Consider the following 21,146-nt stretch of genomic DNA (forward strand, 5'->3'; position numbering starts at 1 on the left):
TAATAGCTCTATAAAGTGGAAAAAAATTATATAAAAATAAAGAAGAAACGGTTATTATAATTGTAATATTTAGGAGAAGATTCGCCACTTAAACACTCCGATAACCGTTTGAAGTTTTTCGAGTAAACATCTCTCTCACCCCCCGTTTTTCAGAGGAGAAAGTACAGATTGCAGCAGCAGCACTTGCAAATTAAAGAAGGACGAAACCATTATCCCGCTATCAAATCGCTTTTCTAAATGATACAGAATAATGACAAGAGAAGAAGGGTCGTTAAAGCTTTACGTCTCCCTCCTCTTTTAAAAAGCTTCAACCATTTTCCGGGATGCGAAACTACGATTTGGAAAGTCTACCCTTAGTTCTTGCATCGTCAATTACATCATAATCCCAGGCTGTATGTTTGTATGTGTGCTTGTATTTCTGTGAGTGTGGGACTCGAAGAAGAAGTGAAGAAGGGGATAAAAATATACTTGAAGGAGAAAAAGAAAAAAAAAAAAAAATACTAACCCCTGGCCATTCATCTGTATGCAGCGGCTGTTAAGTCTCGTCCTCTAAATCACGGACTAGAAGGGTAGCAAGTAGTGAGGGTGTTAAATGCCGGTTAGTTTTACAGTCACCTCGGGAAAAATTCTTCCATTCCGTTAAAACCTGTACCGCCGGACGATATATTATGTTGTATGGCCTACTATGTCTTTCTTACCTGCTTCTAACGGCAGTGATTCTGTCTGCTCTGTATAATTTGTCTTCTATCTTTACCCCCACAAACTTCACAAGTGTTATCTATCCCTTCTAGTATTTCTCAGTTTACATGCGCTGTAGAAGACCCTAGAATAATTTGAACGCATACAGCAACTTCTACACATGTTTACAATGGATTATTGCTTAGAATTTATTTCAATTATTAACCTATTCGTGATTTAAAATCTTCAAAAACTTAATTTAAAACAAATTTTTTTTCAATTATTTTTATACTTTTTACACATCCAAAACTCTCTTAGAACCCTTAATATTTAAAATTAATCTGCGAGTCAATTACGTTTCGTAAATTCGTGAAATCTCCTACGGGGACTTCAGAAAAATTTAAAACTTTCTTCCAATTTTCACTCAATTCTTGCAAAAAACTCCCTAAAATAATGCTGCAATATGTAATTTCGAAATTTATAAGCATTTTAATACGTAAAAATAATGCAAAACTTTGATTTTTGCGGGATTTATAAATGTACAAATCTTCGATTCAATGCATCAAGATATTAGAAACATTTAATCAAAAATCATTAATACAAGGCCTCAAATATTGATAAGAGCTCTAGCACTTAAATTCATTTAAAATAATTAAAAAGAAAATACATTAATGTTATCACTGGTAGAAAAAAAAATGGCGATACCAATTTAAAAATCCTATTAAAAGTTTGATAATTATCTTATCCATCAACTACATTAAAAGATAAATATTATCTTAAATTATAAAAAAATTATCAGTAAAATGTTAAGTAAATTGTAAGTCGTGAAATTAGTTTTAAAATAAAGTTTTAGATATAAAAAATTTGTAGTTTACAACAACCATAGGAAGAAGAGGATATAACAGCTAGTTAAGCGGCCAACTAGATAAGAACTGCGATAAGGGTACCCAGGCCTGAGAAAGTTAAGCAATGACAGAATGACTTAGGAACCACTACGCCTAATTTTGCCATAGAGCCTTTTGATGTGTTTAAACCATACCGAAATCGATCGATGGTGGCAACACTTCAAATCTGATACTTATCCATCTGGTGGCGCCATCTGACGGGAAGATTTCTCGAAACTTCACCGAATCGCCGCTAGAGGTCGGATGGTTTTTATGAGGTTTAGTCGCCGATCGCTAATGAGAGAAATCGCGTGACCTCAGGGCTCCATTCCTCCAATCACACTCGATTTTTATCTAAGATGTAATTATGGATGCCGAAAGTTTGCTTTCTTATCATTTTTGCCGCATTTCTCTATGGTATTTTTTTTACGAGGGGCGTGTAGAAATTAAAATTTTACCTCAAGTAACACGTGATTATCTATCGACTTACTCGCTCTTCTCTCATAAATAATACGAATATTTGTATATAAATAAAAATAAATTAACGAGTAAAATCATTCGGGATCGTTCGAAATTCGCGTAAATTAATTTATGAATCCTGAAAGATCCGAGATTAATTTATGCCCATATTTATTGGGCTAAAAAGTTAAGTCCGGTATCCGAGCCTAGATTAAAATTGAACTCTCGAAGGTCCGCCAGGGGGGTTGAAATTAATTAGGCTCTATGCAAGTCACGTGATGGCTCGTCGTTCTTGTTCGCCCCCTCAGATTAACGTTAATCCCGTTTGGAGATTGAAGTGTTAGCCATACAATTCGGCACGAAGAGAAGAGTACCCAATATCCATTTACGGCCCGGTGTTGTTTTTTAGGATGGCTTGATGGCAGCATTTACAAGATCGGTGGCCCCCGCAAGCGACTATGACCGGGTAGAAGGGGAGGAAAAAAGTGCAGGGGGCCTTCATCCAATACGCTCCCTATCGACGGAGAAAATTGAAGGGAGTTTGTGGCCACCTTTCCCACAGGGGTCTGCGAAGCCGTAAATTCGACCAGAGGTCCAACCGGGTTCGGAGCAGCCATCACTCACCGACAAATTGGCATAACAATTTTCGTCTTCGGCCCGGTACAATTGGGCCCTTGGGAACAGTTCGCCAGGAAATTACGTCTTTGAGGAACCAAGACTAAAAAATAGAAAGCGAAATTTTTTTATCTTCTCTTTTTTACTCCTCTATCGCTCCTACTTCAATTTAGACAGGGAGGCTGTTTGGATCTTGTTTCCGATCGCCTGTCCCATTTGTGTCTCCCAATTGACCCAGACATAGGGCCTAAAGAGTGTCGCATCACGTGGTCAAAGATTAAACTGTCTGCTTCGCCCACCGGACTGATGGCGGCGCTTTTGCCGACACCCTGCTGCCGTCACGTGACACGCAAGTTATTGTATACTACCCTCACGCGACATCAAAACCGGAGTCGCTCGAACGGATACAAAAGTTTGGAGCTAGAGGCACGCCAAGTAAATAAAAAAAGGGGGAATTAATTTATGGGGGAGAAATAGGGAATCTTTCTTTTGAAATTAAAAATTAGGAAAGCGAGAGCGCCCCCACGATTCTAGAAACGACAAGAGACACCTGACAAAAGAGGAAAGTAACAATAGGAGCTGGTAACGGGCCAAACAGACCGAGCATTAAAACGGTCCTGTTCGATTTGCACATCTCGTTGACGACAAACGGAGGAAGAACTCACAGAAGGACAACTGGTACGATCCGCTGTTCTACAATGGCCGATGTGTTTGGACAGGAAGAGAGAGAGAGGTAGAAGCTATTGTGGCACATCCCGCTCTACCGTTCAGACAATGTCTCGTGTCCCCCCTACACCACCGCAGTGCTGTCAACTCGTCACCGACTTTACTCTGCTTACATTCATGCTAATTTGTCCAACGTGTCTGGCGCGCGGCCCCGACTAGGCTACCGTTGGACGCCCGCCCGTCATTCAACAGACGTTAGCCAACCAACTGACGGATCTCGCTTCACCTCATTGGTTAGTTCGGCACGCGACGTCCCGCACCGGGGGCGGAGCCGAGAGTGAGTCGTGCGTCGGCGACCTCGACGGAGAAGTGCAGTAGTGAACGGGACGACAGCGCCACCTATGTGCACTAAGCGCAGTCTCTCGCTTCTCGTCAAGTGGTTGGGACGTTTTCACGTGGTTCCACTAAAGTTGTTTTTTGGACTAACTGGCCATGAATCTGGTTGATATCTACCTTTCGTCCACATAGTTTCCAGGCAGTGCTACCGATTTTCTACAGTCGCCGACCCGATATCACCTTTTTGCCCCCCTCCCTCCACCACCAAAAGCACCACCGTGTCTTCGCCAGGGACTGACGGCAGGGACTCGGGGGCCAGCTGTGAAGGGAGGGCGAGTCCCTGCGAGGGACAGACCGCATGTGCAACCAGCAACATCTCTAAGATGTCATGTTCTCAATTCGGCTATACCGGTAACCCAACTACCACCCAGGTAAGTTGCGTGCCTTGCTTCCAAACTTCAACTCGCGCTCCCTTCTACTACCCGCGGGGGGTTCCGTTTCGGTCGGGAGGTGTTCTGTCCGACACCCAAGTCATCCCCGAGCTGCGGTTCCGGCGGGTGGCCGAGTCCTGGCAAACCATTTTGCGGTGGAGACCCTCCTCCGTCCACCCCACCAGAAAGGAGGTTTTCGTGTGCCACGCAACTCCGTTCCTCTCCTTCCACTTGCACAATTTTTAACTTTGTAACCACTTTTTTTTCCTCGCATCAACGTGCGGTCTTTAATTCGGTATACCGCTTGACCTGTTAATTTGTCGCAGGCTGCACATCCGCCATTCGTTAGATCGATAGTAGTTGTGGCACATCGTATTTTTGCTCGTTATACCTAATTGCTGACCATCACGTAATGTCACACGCTGCCAATGTTAGGCCGGGAACGGGTTTTTAACACGTCAACACCGTCCGAACTGACAGCCTGCTGGGACCGAATGTCGTTTGTCACTTTGTACCGATGGACGTCCCGGGAGCGGGCGGTCCACCCCAAAATACCGGGAAGAAACGGCGACTGTACCAACGACCGTTTCTACGCTTCACTTTGATTTCCATTAGGCCTAAGCGCGTTAGGCCTTCGCAGAAAGTCCCCATCCAACTTTTCCTATGCTTGATGCCAACGTTTTCGTCACTCGAACGGGTCAAAGCCTGGTGAAACGTCATCCTTCTACCTCGAGCGTCGTTTACCGTGTCCCCAACTTACACTTTATTATTATATTTTATCGATAAAATTGCATTTTCGTATCCGTTTCCCTACTTAAAATCGAATCAAACTTACTTAATTTTCGAGGCCTAAGGCCTACTTTTCGAATTAAAATAAGGCCTACGTTTTAGTCAGGCCTAAAGTAAATCCAAGTTGCATGGTTCTGATATATTTACTCTCTTTATTGCACGGTGTTCTTTTCATTTGTTTATGATACTGTACTCTTGTTTATATTTTAAAAATTAGGGCCCCATTTTTATTAGAATAAGCTTAGTTTTAATACTTAACTTCTTAAGTTAGTAGCAAACTCCGTAGAATTAAGGTGGATTAGTTACAGATTTTGGAGCATAAAAAAACTCTTTAACAGCCCCTCAACTTAATTAAGTTTGTAGATAACACTAAATAAAGTTTGCTCCCGTTCTCTCAGGTTCGTTTAGCGAGTGTTTAAGGTCATCTTATTCTAGTTATAGTTGTAAATAACCGAAGCTTAATAATTTATTAGGGATACGAGGAGCAAAAACGCATTTGACCAACAAACGGGATTATAAAATGGGAAAACTCTTTAACATAAGTAGGGAGGAAGAAGGGTAAGTTGATAACAAACTGACTTTCGGATAAGACCCTCGCCTGAATCAAACATGATGGTATTGACATCTGTCACCATTGGACTTTCACAAATCTGAGAAATCCTTCAACTGCTTCCGACAAACACGCAGATGCCCGCCTCGGGGTTCGCACTCTCGTTATATAGAAGAAGGAAAAAAAAGGAAGAAGAAGATGGACCTCGGGCGAATGTGGCCCATTTGCTGCATACAAGCAGATGTATTGGATTAGCTTGGCTCTCTTAAGTCGACAAACGTTGGCAATAGGAGGCCTGACCACTGCTGCCCTCTATCGCCGATATTTCTGGTCCTCGTAGACGTCTATTGTGCTCGACTCTCTCTTGTGTGTGTGACGAATGGAATTCAGAATCGGGTTTAGTCCGATTTATCATAAACTACTATGGCTCTCTTTAGAGAAGAGACGTTCGAAAAAGAAACGCTACCGAAAAGAAGCGGAGGGGTCGACAAAACCAAATCTCCTTTCAAATCCGAGAAAACGCTTCCGACCTGTAAAATTCAGGTTTCCACACAATAAAAATACATAAGGCATCAAGCTAGCTACCTGCATCTAGTGGATGGTGTAGGAGCCAAGTTGCGGGTGATGTCTTTCTTTACAAAACGCATGCAATTGGAACAGAATACAATTAAAATCTGGCCGAGACGACCCCCATCCGTGGCATAATTCCAATTTAATCCCGCGTTTATGGACGTCATTCGAAGGCCTTTTACTTAGGATGCGACGTCGGAAGATGTATATTCTCCATCTTAAAATACGAGGTGCGACCTCGTTTAGGGGGCCTTAATGAGTCGGAAAGCGGTTTGAGTCGTTTCCCAAGGGATAACTAGTTTTAAGAGCGTGGAAATTAGAAGAATTCTTTAATCCTCTACTAATAGCTGCGGTTCCGCAGCTGCTCTGGCATTGGTGGAGAGCATTAACATTTTATAGAGTAACTAATTGACTTAAAATACATTGTGGCTCCTTCTCTTCTCTCTTTTATAGTAATTCCGTCGATGCAATCTCTGCAACAGTTTCGCATCAACTATCCACAACATCGGATCAAATTCAAAGTTATTATTCATTTTTTTTAAATCAAATTTACGCGTCATGTAAAGCCGTATAAGTGAAATGCTTAATGTTATGAGGGCACTTGAACGTCGACGATATCGAAAATCCGGTAATTAAACGAGATCGTGCCGTTCTCGTTGCCTTTTCAATCAACGGGTTCATCAGAGCACTACGCGCTTCGGAGGAGTTCAGTTTAGTTTAAGTGGGTTTCTGACTTATGTAAATGAATATATCACGATATATTATAGTAAAAGGGCCTAGAGGCCTTTCTGGCACGTTGCTCGAAGTTAATTTTACCATAATTTTTTTCTTTTTCTTTCAGCTGCTGATGGCTGGCCAGACAACGGGTCAGCAACTGCATGGGACCTCGAGTACAGCCGGACAACCATGCTGCGAGTCAGGTCGCCCGGTGATGACCGACCCCATAACCGGCCAAACTGTGTGTTCGTGCCAGTACGATGCCCAGTTGATCAACTATCAGCGATTGGCGGCATCCGGCCTGCCGCTCAACATGTATGGTACGGCGGCCGCTGCTGCAGCTGCTGCAGCCTTCGGTGGTGACCAAGGATTTCTTCCTTTAAGTGCCGAGCAGTCTGCCTTCTACTCGCCTTCAGTGAGTACACTTTATTTTCATTCATAAAACTAGGGCCTTCCCTAAATGAGGCCTCAAACCACGCTACGGCCTAGTGGGCCTTCACGCAAAGCGCAGGTATCTTCGAGAGCAGTAACCAGAATTAAACGGAATTGCGCGATAGAAACGGGGGGAAGTTAAGATGATCAAATGATGTGCAATTTCGCTAAAATTCCTAAATGGAAGGAAGAATTTAAGGATCTAACGCTCTTGCATAAGAGCGTAACACAGCAAATTAGGATTGATTCGCAGTTCGTGAACACAATCGTTGACATCTTGGCAAACTGGATATATTTATAAAGTGCTGCTAAATCAATAATATAGAGAGATGCGGTTAAATAGTCATTCCCTTCCCACTTTCATCTCGGTTGTCGCTCGACTCCCCCCCTCCATGGGCTGCAGTAGTGTTAAGCAGGATTGCTGATGTGTATATTCGTAATTATGAGGCCTAACCGGCCTAGGTAAAATATCGATCGGGTTGATTAAATTTATAACGTGGACCGATAGAAACTTATGGACTTGGCGGGGCTTGGCGCTGACTAATAATTTTATTAAATAGATTATTAGGTGGCCTATTTCGATATGCCTAATTATATAAATAAAGTATAATTATATTGAATTTAAAGACGTTTAAAGCTTGCACAGGGACCGGATTTTGTGTAAATTTAATTTGTATTATTGGCCTATATAATAGGAAACTTTTAGGCCTTCAAGTGATTAGGCCTTAATAGGCTTAATTTTTCGGCTGTTTTAATGAATTTTATCGATTATAAAAGACTCAAAAAATTATAAAATTGATATATACTTAGTCTATTAAGGCTACGATCGAAATATATAGAGGGTGGTTTTAGAATTTTGTGACTTTTGTATACTCTTGTCTGTATTAGTTCGAGTATTGAAGGACGGTTAAAGATGGAATTTACAACAATGGATGATGGTTAAATTATTCTAGAAATTACAGAGATAAACTTCTTTCTAATGGAAAAACCATACAGATCAGAGGTTATGAGGTTTTGTCACGTAGGCGTCCTGAAATCACGCTCTGTTCGTAATTTCGATTACGTCAAGCGTGTAGAAAGAGTGACATTCGCCATCTTGAAAGGGAGAATTGTTTAAATCCATCAAAAGACCATTTAATTCCTCGAATTGAACCAAAGCACAACTTCCATATCGACCGTTTCTGGGGCCTTCTAAGCTAAAATTTAGGAAAATGTATCGATATATATATCCATGAAGTGAAATAGTAGAAATTATTTTGACGCCAGCTGTATGGAGATCGCATTTCTACCTGATGCACCACTGACTATAAAATAGGCCTGATAAATTCAAGGCCATAATATTTCAACTTGATACAAGAGAAGGCTTTAAAGTTAAATTTTGTTTTCGTTGTAGGAACATGTATTGATTATTATCTCTACTTGTTTAGTAATTATGTTTCTCTTTCCGCATCACTTCATTTTTAAAATACAACGCAAAATTCTGGAATTTTGACTAAATTATTTGCTTAAATCTTTCTTAAACTTAACAAATACTTAGATCCAGGCCGTCTGACTTGTCTGTCTGTAGGCTAGATGACTACCGAACGTTTCATAATATCTAATGACCTATTTAGACGGTATCAAAGACTTAACAAGGCCTTAATAGTTCTCCAATTACACTTAACTCGATCCTAGGCCCTAATAGGCCATTGTGTAAAAGCAATTTCAATTTATTATTTCACTCTAAACATTCGGAATTTCTACATTTTAACTCGCACAGATCCCTGAAATTTGTATCTAGTTAATCTCGGAAGTTTCGACAGTTTTAAGCAATCAACCCTAAAAGTATTAACAAAATTCTTCGCTCTAAACTTAAATACAATAGCTTTCTGCAAATGAACTAAGAATCCCTAAAAATTCCCTACAAATTTGCTCGAAAATAAGCTTTAAAATACTTCAATATCTCTACAATCTACCTTAAAAATTCGATTATCTTTATAATTAAATTTAAAAAATTTTGATGATTTTTCTACATTAACCTTGAAATTTTTAAGGGCATTCAATGATTAACCTTATAAATGTCATCAGTTCCCTACAGCAAACTTTAAAAATCTCAACAGGTTTCTAGAAAATAACATTAAAAAATCCCAGCAATTTCCTATTACTAAGCATAAAATTTCTCGACAGTTACGTACGATTAACCTTAAAAACCTCGAAAATCCTTAAGGATAACTTAAAATTTTAAAAGAATTTCTTATTTTTAAAGTATCACCTAATGATTTTTCTAATTTACAACTTTTTCAAGATGGCTACGGGCCGTTTATTATGGATTTCTGTGGCCTTCTATCAGACACGAACGAAACATTAAATCATTTTTCATATATTATTATTTTTTTTTTTATTTCTTGCCACGAACTGTATTATTTTTATGCCCGGTGGGCCAATGAAACGAATTCTGCACGTTCAAAAAACCTTCAACACACGACCTAAAAGTAGGGTCGTCGTTTCGAGTGTTTAATTAATGAGTTTCTCCCAAAAAAACACTAAATTTCTATAAGGATAAACTAGTTTAATAAAGTTAAATTTAGAATGTAATTACTAAAAATAAATCCACGTGATGTAACAAAGGTCTTATCCTATTATTCAAGGACATTTTATTATCATTTCTAATACTTTCGATGGTTATTATCAGTAATGTTCTCCTAGCCTAGGTTTTTAGATAAAATTACGTCATAACTGTGAAAGATGGGGAGGATAAAAGTTCGGCACCCTCTCCATCACATCAACACCTCCAAATGATTGTGCCATAAGTCAAATTTAGTCTAGACTACTTTTAAAAATGCCTAAACTTGTTATATCTTTAACGTCTCCTCTACCTGAATTGTCGATCCTTATTGGGATTTCATCGATAGAGGGTCGAAGATTAAGATGTATTTTATGCTTTGTAAAGATGATTTTGTCCTTTAACAGCTCGCACATTCGATTAAATTCGTCCAAGTGAGCCTACTCCTTTCTAATTTCGAATCTCTCAAGCCATGATGAGGTAGCAAAATTCTGCTTTTTTTAGTGATTTAAATTAGTGTAAATGGTCATAATTTTAAGTTTATTAAGCGCTAAATGGGGTGTATTTATCGATTTTGTCGCTGGTATATGATTATTTATGACCCATTCACGCGATAAGTTTATCCATTGTAAGAATAAGTAATTGAAAACAATTTAGAGCATAGTTTTATCTCTCAATCACTTTGATTTTCAATAGAGTTTAGTTTAGAAAGTTTGGAACCTTCAATGGTTAAAATCCCTTTGCCAAAAAGCCCTTGACAAAGTTGGCGGACAGATATATCCCGACGACAGCTACAAGACCGTACACTCCAGGTAACTCCACCTCCGTCTTGTAACGACAGCGAACCCAGAGTGAATTTAAAAACACGAAACCGTCGCTCTCCAAATGGTAAACTTTGATTGACGGGCTGTCGTAAGTACGGAACGTGGGACCATGTCGGACAGGGTTCTGGTCTCCTGTCAACTTCCACCCCCTCCCCCGATCGAGGGTGGAGGAAGGGAGGGAGTGAAGTAGAGTTTTCTTGCCGCTTTCATCTGTAGAGGTGCTCCAAACGTCTGGACTTTTTCAAAAAAGTAAAGTTTGAAAAAATCGTCTAAATCATTGGGAAAAAAATGGGCTGTCTGCAATATATTCCTTTCCTTACTCATAATAAATTCCGTGTATCGAACGGATGGTGTAATTATTTAGGGGAGGGGGCTTTTCCAGTTTTTATGGATTTAATTCATAATTTTCTGACGACCTTTCGAGATTTCCTTTGTAGCAATTTTGTGGACTTATTAATTTTTAAATTTGATAGTTTTATAGTGTTTGCAACGCGGCGGAATTTCACAGATTTACGCCAGGCCTTCACAGGTTACTTCACCTTATTGCTCTAGAGTTACAGGACTCGCGCGAGCATTCTTCCATCATTCATAACATCTTTCTATACGTTCTAATATCCCACTAGCATTAAAAATTCTGATAAAAAAAACCGCCAGATGAAAAAAATGAGGGTGAACAAGTGCAATATCTGGCAGCCGTCAAGAGTCGTCAGATGGTGCTACAAGGCGTTTAAATCTCTCATCCCCCGTTCGTCCGCCATTTTGTCAGCTGAGTTTAGATTGATATTCAAACGGAGAAACTAGAGCTTATTACTCGGAGACAGCTTGTCTGTCTCTAATTCCCCGTCTACTTTCTGCCAGATATACGGGGCTGTCAATAGAACTGTCTTCTGCGCCTCTCGCCAACATCTATCACGCTCCGGAACTGCAGCCTCCGGGGCGACGACAACAGCGCCACCCTGTATGCACTACCCCCTGGTGGGAAATTTGCTTAGATAGATAAAGAGTGGCTCAGCCCCAGGATGATGTCTCTCTTCTTTGTTTCGTGTTGCGGCTACGTAATAAATATACATACGTGGCTGATGGTTCTACCATCAAAGAATTGTTTCTGTTTTGGCAATATTGCGCCATTTTCTTCTTAATATAAACAGAAATAATCGTCTTGAAGCTATGGAAAATTAAGAAAAGGTGCATCTCTATGCACATTTCACTAGTTTATTGAAATACAAAGGCACTTTCGCTCGTTATTTTGTCAAATTCATACAAGACTCTTGGCTCTCTTCCATTAAAAATTGGAGGCTTTATACCATTATCTTGTTAATAAAATCCACAATAATCATCCCGAGATACTAGAGAATTAAGAAAAGGTGAATCTCTTTGTACAGTTCTGCATCATGTTGAAAAATATTAAGACAAAGCACGAGGTTTCTTCCCGTAGTTGTTGTTAAATGCATACAAAGCTACTGGCTCTCTTCCATTAAAAATTGGTAACATTATACCATTATCTTCTTACTACAAACCAGAATAATCAACTCGAGATCAGATAAATTAAGTAAAGATGCATCTCTTCCATTTAATTTGCATATTTCTCAAATAATGTTAAGAAGTTTAACATGAGCTTGAATATATTTTGTTAAGAAATTGATGATGATTCTTCTATCAAAAATCGAAGAAATTATTCCATTAAATTTGTATTAAAAATTAGAAATATTTAGGTTTATTCTTCAGATCAATATACGCATCCAATTAGAGGGCACAAGATACCTTTCTTATTTAATTTCTTATAAATTTATGCTTAATGATATTGACTAGTGATATTGATTTCTTATAATTAATGATATCAAACTCGATTTATAAGTAGAAAAATCATCGTTTTACTGCTTTAATGCTTCAAAAAACGATTCATAAACTGAATGACGTCTCTGTTTTTCGTACAATGTTGTGACTAAACAATAAATAAACATACATTTAATGGCTTTATCATTATAAATTGTTTCTGCTCCTGTAAATTAAGCTACCATCCATTGATAAAATCCTTAATCATCATCATTTTTCAAGAGAAAAATATCAGAAAGATTCATTTTATCACGTAAAGGGATGCTAGCATTCCTTGAAGGATGCTAGATCTTAGAGCTTTAGTCTAGATATACGGATTTAAGCCCATTTTTTGTTAAGATATTTGATATAATTCCATTCTTTGGTGTATCTGAGCAAAGATATTGATAAAAATATAACTCTACTTCGAATATTTTTAAAATAGGAAGAGTATTTTTCCATCTGGAATCGATCACCTTACTCCACTTTACCAGGGGTGAAGCGGTATTTTACTTGTATTTATACGACTTTTTTAAAGTGGAAGATAGAAAAAAAAGAGATCAGGGAAATGACAAACTGTTTAGATTCTAGGTAGGCGGGTATATAAATACCCTAAATGAACTGTCTCTGATAACGTAGCAATGCTGAACTTTACAAATTATAGAGTGCACAAGCAAATGATGTAGTTAAGAGAGATATAAGGCTTTGGAAGCATTGTTTCTTGTTTTCTTAAGTGCTTCGGAAAAAACATTACCTCCTTAATAACACCAGTTTTCTAGAACTGAAGTTAAACTGTTCCTTCCTTAATTTCAAGCTGGTTGAAGGAGAATAACACATAGCATAAAACCCCCCTTATGGTTTTACTATGTAAACTGAATGAACGGTTTAATTTGATTAATTTTTCTGGTTGTTAGCACGAAAAAAAAAGAAAAAAAAAGAGAGAGAGAGAGAGAGAGAAACAAAGTTTCAACCATAATTTAAAGCTGTTGAATAAATCTAAGCTCTTCACATAATGTAAACACCTTAATAATTATAGAGATAATATTCTAGATCTTTTAATCTTCCTTTCTCACCCCAAAGGCATAATAGATTTTTCATTATTACTGCCTTAAGTCAAGATAATTACCACTTTCTGATTTAACCACCCAACAGATTGTCGAAACTCTTTATAGATATAATTACGTGACTTTCACATTCCACCCTTTATAACTTAAGTAATTGTTATCCAATCACAGAGGACTTTATAATGACTTCTATACAACATTCTTGATCAAAAACAGATAAATCTAGCTCTATAATATTGATAATAATTGTTGTTCTGTAGTATTTTTCTATAAAACAGTCTAGTTTAATGATCCAGAATTGTAGGAAAGGCCTCAAATATTCGATTTTTATCAAAATTTTTGATGAAAATAATCATTTTTAACGATAATTGTATAGAGTTACGCTAACTAGAGACTATCTTGATGCTGCATAATCGTTATATAAACAGATTTTTCGGTGATTTATATTCAAAATTATTAATTTATAGCAAAAATATTAATTAGACACGTGACAGATCGCTATCAAAGATCCCATTTTAGGATCATCCCTGCACAGAATCCTTAATCTAAACTACAATTACAGAGTATAATTTTAAATATTATCCTATTTGAATTTTAATATTACTCTAGAATGTTATTTAAGGCTATCCTCGGAGGAAGGGTAAAGAAAATATTAAAAAAAACATAACCAAAAATTAGACTAGATTCAAAGATAAGTGGATCTCTTCTAATATGGTCGATATTATATTTATTGATCGTAAATCATATGTCCGTTCTAAGGAGTATTAAACTGTCAAGTGAATGTTTGGAATCCTCGTTACGTTCTAAGTTATTATTCCTTTCTTTTTTTTTCGTTTGCTGCTGAAACAAACTCCTTTTTTTTCTTCCTTACAAGAAAATTTGCTCCAGGATACGTTGTATCGAGGATGGCTTCAATTTTTTTTTCTATTATTATCTGTTGCTGATCTGTAACACATGTTGTAATCACCTCGATTTGGAAACATCGTTACATACTACTTGAATGAATGACAGGTTTCTCGAACATGTCAATAGTTACCAAATTCTTAGTCTCCCCCTTCTGGCAATTTACTCCTTCCCACGCGTATATAAATGAAGCGAAATGTTACTTCGTTAGTTTTTGGTAGTTGTTGATTTGTTCCTTTGCCCAACAGTATCTAAATGTTTCCAGACTGATTTGTGGACAGTCGGACCAACATACAAACGGCCTTATTAAGTAGTGGTTCAATCGGGACTGTCGTAAAGACGGGACAGGAAGAACTTACACCCCAACCTTCTTTTATCGCTGGGACATCCTCGTCCGACCACAGCTCCGACTTTTGTAGAGGAACGTGTATCCAATTCCAAGTATTGGGATTTCATTCAGAACACACCCTTATTCTACAACCTCCGAGGCACATCTTAACTATTTTTCTATCTTGGAGCCTTCTAATTTTCACTCCTGTTAGCGAATTGTGAAGATCTTCTTATCCTCCCTTCTCTCTACAATTGGTTGCTTTGTTTAATTTACTGATTTTAAGGATTATTTTAAGAATTTCAAGTTCAAATCTGATAAGCAATTTATCTATTGTCACTTCTATGCTTATATATTAGAGCCGAGCCTTAATTACAGGCTCTTCACTTTATTGATTATGCATTAAACTCGAGCCTTAATTAGGTACAATTTACCTCAAAAAATCGATTTTTATAAGCCTTAAATTGATTATAAAGCTGAAAATTGTGTTAAAATGTTCACTCGATTCCACTTTGAGCCTTTCTCTTGCGGATATATTCGAGTTAGATCAAATTACCCCAGAGGGATCGATAAAAGGCTAGAAAAGCTGTTAATTTTTGAATCTTCGGAAACACGTAAAGCACTAGAAAGGCTCAAAGAAAGGCTTAAACTTCGCCGAATCGTGTTAACTTTTTACAAGCAATTAAGCCAATTACTAATAGTTTCCTGTTATACAGTTTTTAGTTTTTAGAAAGAAAAAAGGGGGAGAAAACAGCAGACAATTGACAGAAATGTTCTGAAATATTTACAAACCGTGAACAATTGTATCGATTTTTGTTCGCCTTAATACGAGAATGCCATAATAAGTGCGTGATGCGTGACAGGGCCACAGACAGAACATGTCAACATAATATCCCACATATTCGCAAAACATTAAATCAGCCGAGAAACTAATAAATTGATTGGGGATGCCATACTAACTGTATTATAACGTTGTAACTCATACAGGCTCGTCTGCATATTTATAAATGATTTAAAACTAGACAAATGGCTGCCGTTTCTTGACGTTCCACTTAATTATCGACTCTACAAAGCGTAAAGATATTAATTTCTCCGCGTACTTAACAATATAAAGTAACATAACAAGATATTCTTTAAGGCCTAGGCATTATTTTCCATATTAAAAAAGGCCCGAAACACTTAACACCCCGTAGCAAACTGGACATTGGAGCCTCTCTATCTTGGCATCCTTCAATGATTCAAAGCTATATTATTGCATTATATAAACAGGCCTTTGTTGATTTATTCATAACTAGATCTATAATATACTAGGCCTCGTATCGAGTAGCGTAAACACTAATTTGTGAAGCTTTGGTGCTAGATATAACACTAATTTGTGCAGCTTTCGTGCTAGAAATAACATTACTGGTGAACTTCTGATGCTTAAAATAGTTAGAGCATAGTGTTATAGACTTGTAGGGCCTTAAGTGGAAATGGTCTCACTCCAATGCGTGTACAAATAAGCAGCAGTTTTGCGTGACTTCGTTTGCGTGCTTATTTGAGGCCTATATACCGTATACCTGAAGAGGTAAAGCTGTACCTTATCACCGCAACAATATTTTTGTTTGTATTGTTTAGTATGAACTTTCTTTTTTTGTGTGCGTGTGTGTAATTTTTTGGTTCCTCCCATAGATTTTTTTGTACAAAAAAAATACATAACAAACTCTTGTATCTTAGAGGATGTGTTGGCCTGATTTCTCTATTTATTGTCTTTCAATAGTTAGAACTCAACATAATAGCTGGTTTGTTATGTTTTTGTCTGCTCTAAATATTATAACCGAAGCTTAATATTTAAATTAATAAGTGTTCTTATTTTTTTAAAATGCTGATAAGATTTTTATATACGATTAAAACTCCTAAAATTGTATACAGTGCTTCTATAGGAGCATGCATTTTATATCATAACCTAGCATAAATAATGCATTATTTTCTAAATAACTAACAATATATCTAATCTATAATATATAAATTTTGCATTCTAATGCTTAAAATATATATAGAAAGGCATAAAATGTGTCAAAATCGAAGAAGAACCCATAAAATCATCGCGATAACTTGGGGGAGACTCGATTAATTCTTCAATTATGTAATTAAATTACACAACAAATTAGTTTATTTTCTGAAAAATCAACAAAATATTGAGCCTAAATTATGTAAAATGTTCTTTGAACTTCCAAGAATCTACAGTAAACTGCATTAAGATCAATACAGCATCTTTAAGATAAACTCAACAACAACTTGGAAGAATGGTCGATTATATCTTCACGTTTTCAAATCTTATAGTAAAAATAATGTATTACTTTAAGAAAATACAATAAAATATAGGTCATAGAGTATATAAAATCTTCTTGAGTTGCCTAAAAAGTGTATAGAAATATGTTAAGACGAAGTCAACGTCTATAAAATCAGCTGAAAAACTTAGAAGAAGAATCGATTAATTCTTCGTGTTATCAGACTGTATAAGTAGAATATATAATTTAATTTTAAAAATAGCCCATTTAAATAAGTTATATTCAAGATTTTCATATGTTTATTGAGCATATCTATCGATTTCTAGAGGAGAAAAAGAGCCCACTAAGCAAAGCAAAGTCTCGTTTAACGAATCGATAACCGTAAGTTAAAATATATTAGACACTTGATGCTCTTTTAAATCTATTAAAGTCATCTCAGTGCCCTCTTATCATTCGAATTTTCGAATCTTGCAAGCTTTATCATACACCCCATCGACACACACACACACACACAGAAAAAAATATGTTATGGACAAATGATTACTGCTGCACGAATTATACTATTTACTAACTGATCCTGACACTTTCTAGTCACAGATGGTTGATCCTAACCGCAGACCCACTAAATATCTCCCATTCTAGAACGAAAATCTGTAACAAAAACTACTCTATAAAGTAGACTCAGGCCTCTCTCAATAGGTTCTTCTCCCCCTTTCTGCATAAGTTGATTCAACTCTAGTTGCAATTTACCGTAACCGAACCGGATCCATATCTTCGATGAGGGTCTAAATGACTTTAAAAAATAGGCAATTTTTCTACTTTTTTGTGCTGAAATTCTTCTAAATTTACACCTTAAGTTAGTATTCATGCTAATAAATCGAATTCTTGTTTACAGATTTAATTAATTTTAACTGGAATCTAGAATTTAAGTACCCAGTTAAGAACTGGTAATTTCTTGAAATTAAGGTTTTTCTATCGATTCTAGAACTCAGGCCACGCGAGATTTTTCTATAAATTGCTTCTTTAAACGTCATTCCTCTTTTCTGGGAAGGTAACTATTAAGAAAAATTAGGAGTAATGCCAGAGGATTATTAATATTGTGTAAAGGAATTATACTAGGAGTGTTTTAACGCATTATATTATGTAATTTCTTCACAGTTAAAGAGGAAAAAACAGCAAGAAATATTTTAAAAACTAAACTACAGTCAAGCCTCGATATATTGCTCTATTATATAGCGCACCTTTGTACAACGCTAATCAATGCTGGTGAACTGATCTCTCTCGTAACCATTAAATACTACTAACTTTCGCTATTCTGAATTACGGAATCATGTAACTTTCAAACTTTTAAATTCGAAAATTGCGTTTACAGCCCATTAATTCATTGTTTGAGATTCTTCGGTTTAGCGCCGGACTCGAAACAGAAGCGCTACATCGAAGCTTGGCTTGACTTAAGGAGAGTTAAGCAAATTGTTTCTTATTGCAAAAAAAGAGTTAATATTTTGTAAATAAATTAACGTTTTTGGGAAGGAAATATTTAAATTTTCTGACGTAGAAACGGGATGGAAATTTTAACTTTTAAACGTTAGGTGATTGGTTTTGGAAGTAGCCAGGAGACTTCTAAGGTTGAAATTACCTAAGGCATATTTATGCTTATACATTAATAGTGAGAGCAAAGCGTGTTTACCGCCGATAAGGTGATAAGTGCCACCTTTAATTTACTCCAGTTAAGCCGTAACAATTTTAAAATCAAGCGACTTTAAGCTGATTTGATGACATCTAAAGTGATTTAGTAGGGAGTAAGAAATCTTTCTTTCTCTCTTATTAAACAGACTTGTGCATATTCTAGTCGAAAGTGCTTCAACCCTAATAACTTAATTACTTCTCCAATGACTATTAATTACCACGTGTCAACAAGGATGCTGTAATCTGTGCCTTTTACAAGAGGCAAAAACGGAAAATGCAATGTTCCGCTGCTTGCATCACTTGTTTTACGTTCATTGCCTTGGAGAGAAGTGAAGGTTATTACAAACGAATTTGTTTCTTGAGCTTTCCAGCTGAAGAAGTCGACGATATGTAAATTTTTGCCCCCGAGGAGAAGTCGTTGAATTTTGATGAAGTATTTTTACCCCCCTCCGTTCTTTCAATACTTTTCCTACTAATAATGCCTTCCATGCGAGAGCTGAACATTGATTTGCTTTTCTTTTCCACATTTTCTTCTTTTAATCTTAGTTTGTTTTGTTAATGTCGGGTATCTTCTTGATCTTTAAAAACTTCTCTAGTTTTAGTACCGATTTTTCAATCAATTCTTACCCGAATTTATTAAATTTTTAACGTATCTAGTTGTAGTATCCACAATAATGGCTTCGTCTGTGCCGCAGGAGTGCCATAGGAGAGTTAAATTTATAAGGATTTTTTTAAGATTCCTTAAATAATTTATGGCTGAAAATACTAAATTTATGTCTAAAAATCCTTTCTAGATTCAAAATTTTCTAAAAAATTGAGGTGTTTTACAATTATTCAGCTTTTGAAGATTCGTATAGTGAAGAATGTGTATTGCGGTGTTTCTTGGTTTATTATTCTTTTATTCTTAATTTTTTCGTTACTTATTGATAAATTTTTTATTATAAAGTAGTTTTGAAGTTTTTATAGCGCGCAGATCTCGATTTTTAAATCTAATTTTGCTCGAATTATTAAATTTGTACCTTATCTAGTTGTATATTCACAACACAGAACGTCTGTGTATCGCAGGAAGCTTTCGGTAATAATCAAAAAATGAGATAAATTTTAAAGATTCATTCAGGAATTTCTAGCTAAAAATACTAAATTTATATATTAAAAAAATTCCATTGTAGATCCAAAAATTCTTAAGAAGTTGCACTTTTTACATGCATTTAACTTTAAAAGTGTCTATGGCGAAGAAATGAAGATCTTAATTTGTTCCATCCCTCACGAGAGAACTCTTTTTTTTTTTTCTTAAATTTACTGAATTTTAGTTATAAAAATGACGAATTAAATCAAAATTAGATGACTTAACACCTGTGATGGTCAACACTAAGTTCAAAACTCGTAAAAGGGTTCTCAGAGCCTTTTGCACACAAGAAGAGGCAGTGCAGGCCTTAATCTAATCATTACTCAAAGAAGATGAACTTTAGAATATTACTAATTTAGAAAAGGGCTAGACATCTGCTGGGTGAAAGTACAACATGATGGATGGGAAGCCTGTAACCTGTCTTCTCCATACAGAATGGTTGGATGAGGGAGAAAGAATGAGTCATTTGCAGAGTGGATCCCGAGGTAGTACCTGGTGGACCAGTCAATGCCTTTCAAACACTGCATCAGCCTGATGGTCTGTCGATTCAACAATTCTTGCATCGAGAGGAGAGGAAAGAAACGACAATGAGCCTCTGTGACGTCATCGATGCAGTCGAAATTTCGTTGATTGGCGAGACCTTTTAACATGTCTTTCCAATCACCATTTTCGATAGATGAGAACACGTTTAAAAGCCTCGCCTAACTAACATTTCTTTTTTGGGCCTTCTAATTAACTAGAAACAGTGAGGAGACCCTAAAGAAGTCCTTTCTATACCGTCCCATTCTACATCCATGCAAACGAGGCCTTCTTATACGGTTCCTCTTGTGTCCTCTCCTAGAATCCCTCAAGGAAGTTAATGTTATTACAGAATGCCTAGTCTGTGGATCGAAATAGGTAGATTTTCAAAACTATACAAAATGGTAGCACACATAAACACTAGTTTTACTCAATAAAATATTTGTATGAATAGAAGGCTCTTAATTATAGGGCCTTTTTTATAATTTAAGTTTGAGCCAGCGTTTATGTGTAAATCTAGCTAGAAAAACTCCTGTAATGTATCACAGAAGCCTTCTTAGAATAGGTGTTACCTGATAAGCCCTCGAATTATTTTTATTGTTATTACAATAGTATATTATTGTTACTATAGTAGAACTGCATAAAATTCAATTACGAAAGTGTAAATTGAATCCGAAATAAGTTAAGAAGAAATTTAATTTATTATTATTCATAAAATTAAGAGAGCAACGGATGAACATGTTAAACATAAAAGAAAATTAATGTCGACCAGTATTAATTAAGAGCGAATTCCTCGTTCAAATATGGCGACATGTCATCTGATACATAAATATGTGAGTCACGAAAGATGAAAATCGATGATTTTTTTCCTGGTTTTTTTTAATTATTTTTTAAATAAAATCTTTATCATATTTCATTCTAATTGATTAAAATGATGCTCGATAA

The 21,146-nt window shown here is 36.6% G+C and overlaps 1 protein-coding gene across 1 annotated transcript in view; it reads left to right on the forward strand.

The window, feature by feature from the left end:
- The first annotated feature begins 3,701 nt into the window (after positions 1-3,701).
- LOC111628315 (iroquois-class homeodomain protein IRX-6-like) overlaps positions 3,702-21,146 on the forward strand; it is a 39,853-nt gene continuing 22,408 nt past the window's right edge. The window contains exons 1-2 of the mRNA XM_023372079.1: positions 3,702-4,069; positions 6,820-7,110. Of these exons, the coding sequence (XP_023227847.1) occupies positions 4,022-4,069; positions 6,820-7,110 (339 nt within the window). The 5' untranslated portion in view covers positions 3,702-4,021. The remainder of the gene's footprint in view (positions 4,070-6,819; positions 7,111-21,146) is intronic.

The sequence above is a fragment of the Centruroides sculpturatus genome, unplaced genomic scaffold (genome assembly GCF_000671375.1).
Source record: "Centruroides sculpturatus isolate CEXI.00-Female unplaced genomic scaffold, Cexi_2.0 scaffold497, whole genome shotgun sequence".
Classification (NCBI taxonomy): domain Eukaryota; kingdom Metazoa; phylum Arthropoda; class Arachnida; order Scorpiones; family Buthidae; genus Centruroides; species Centruroides sculpturatus.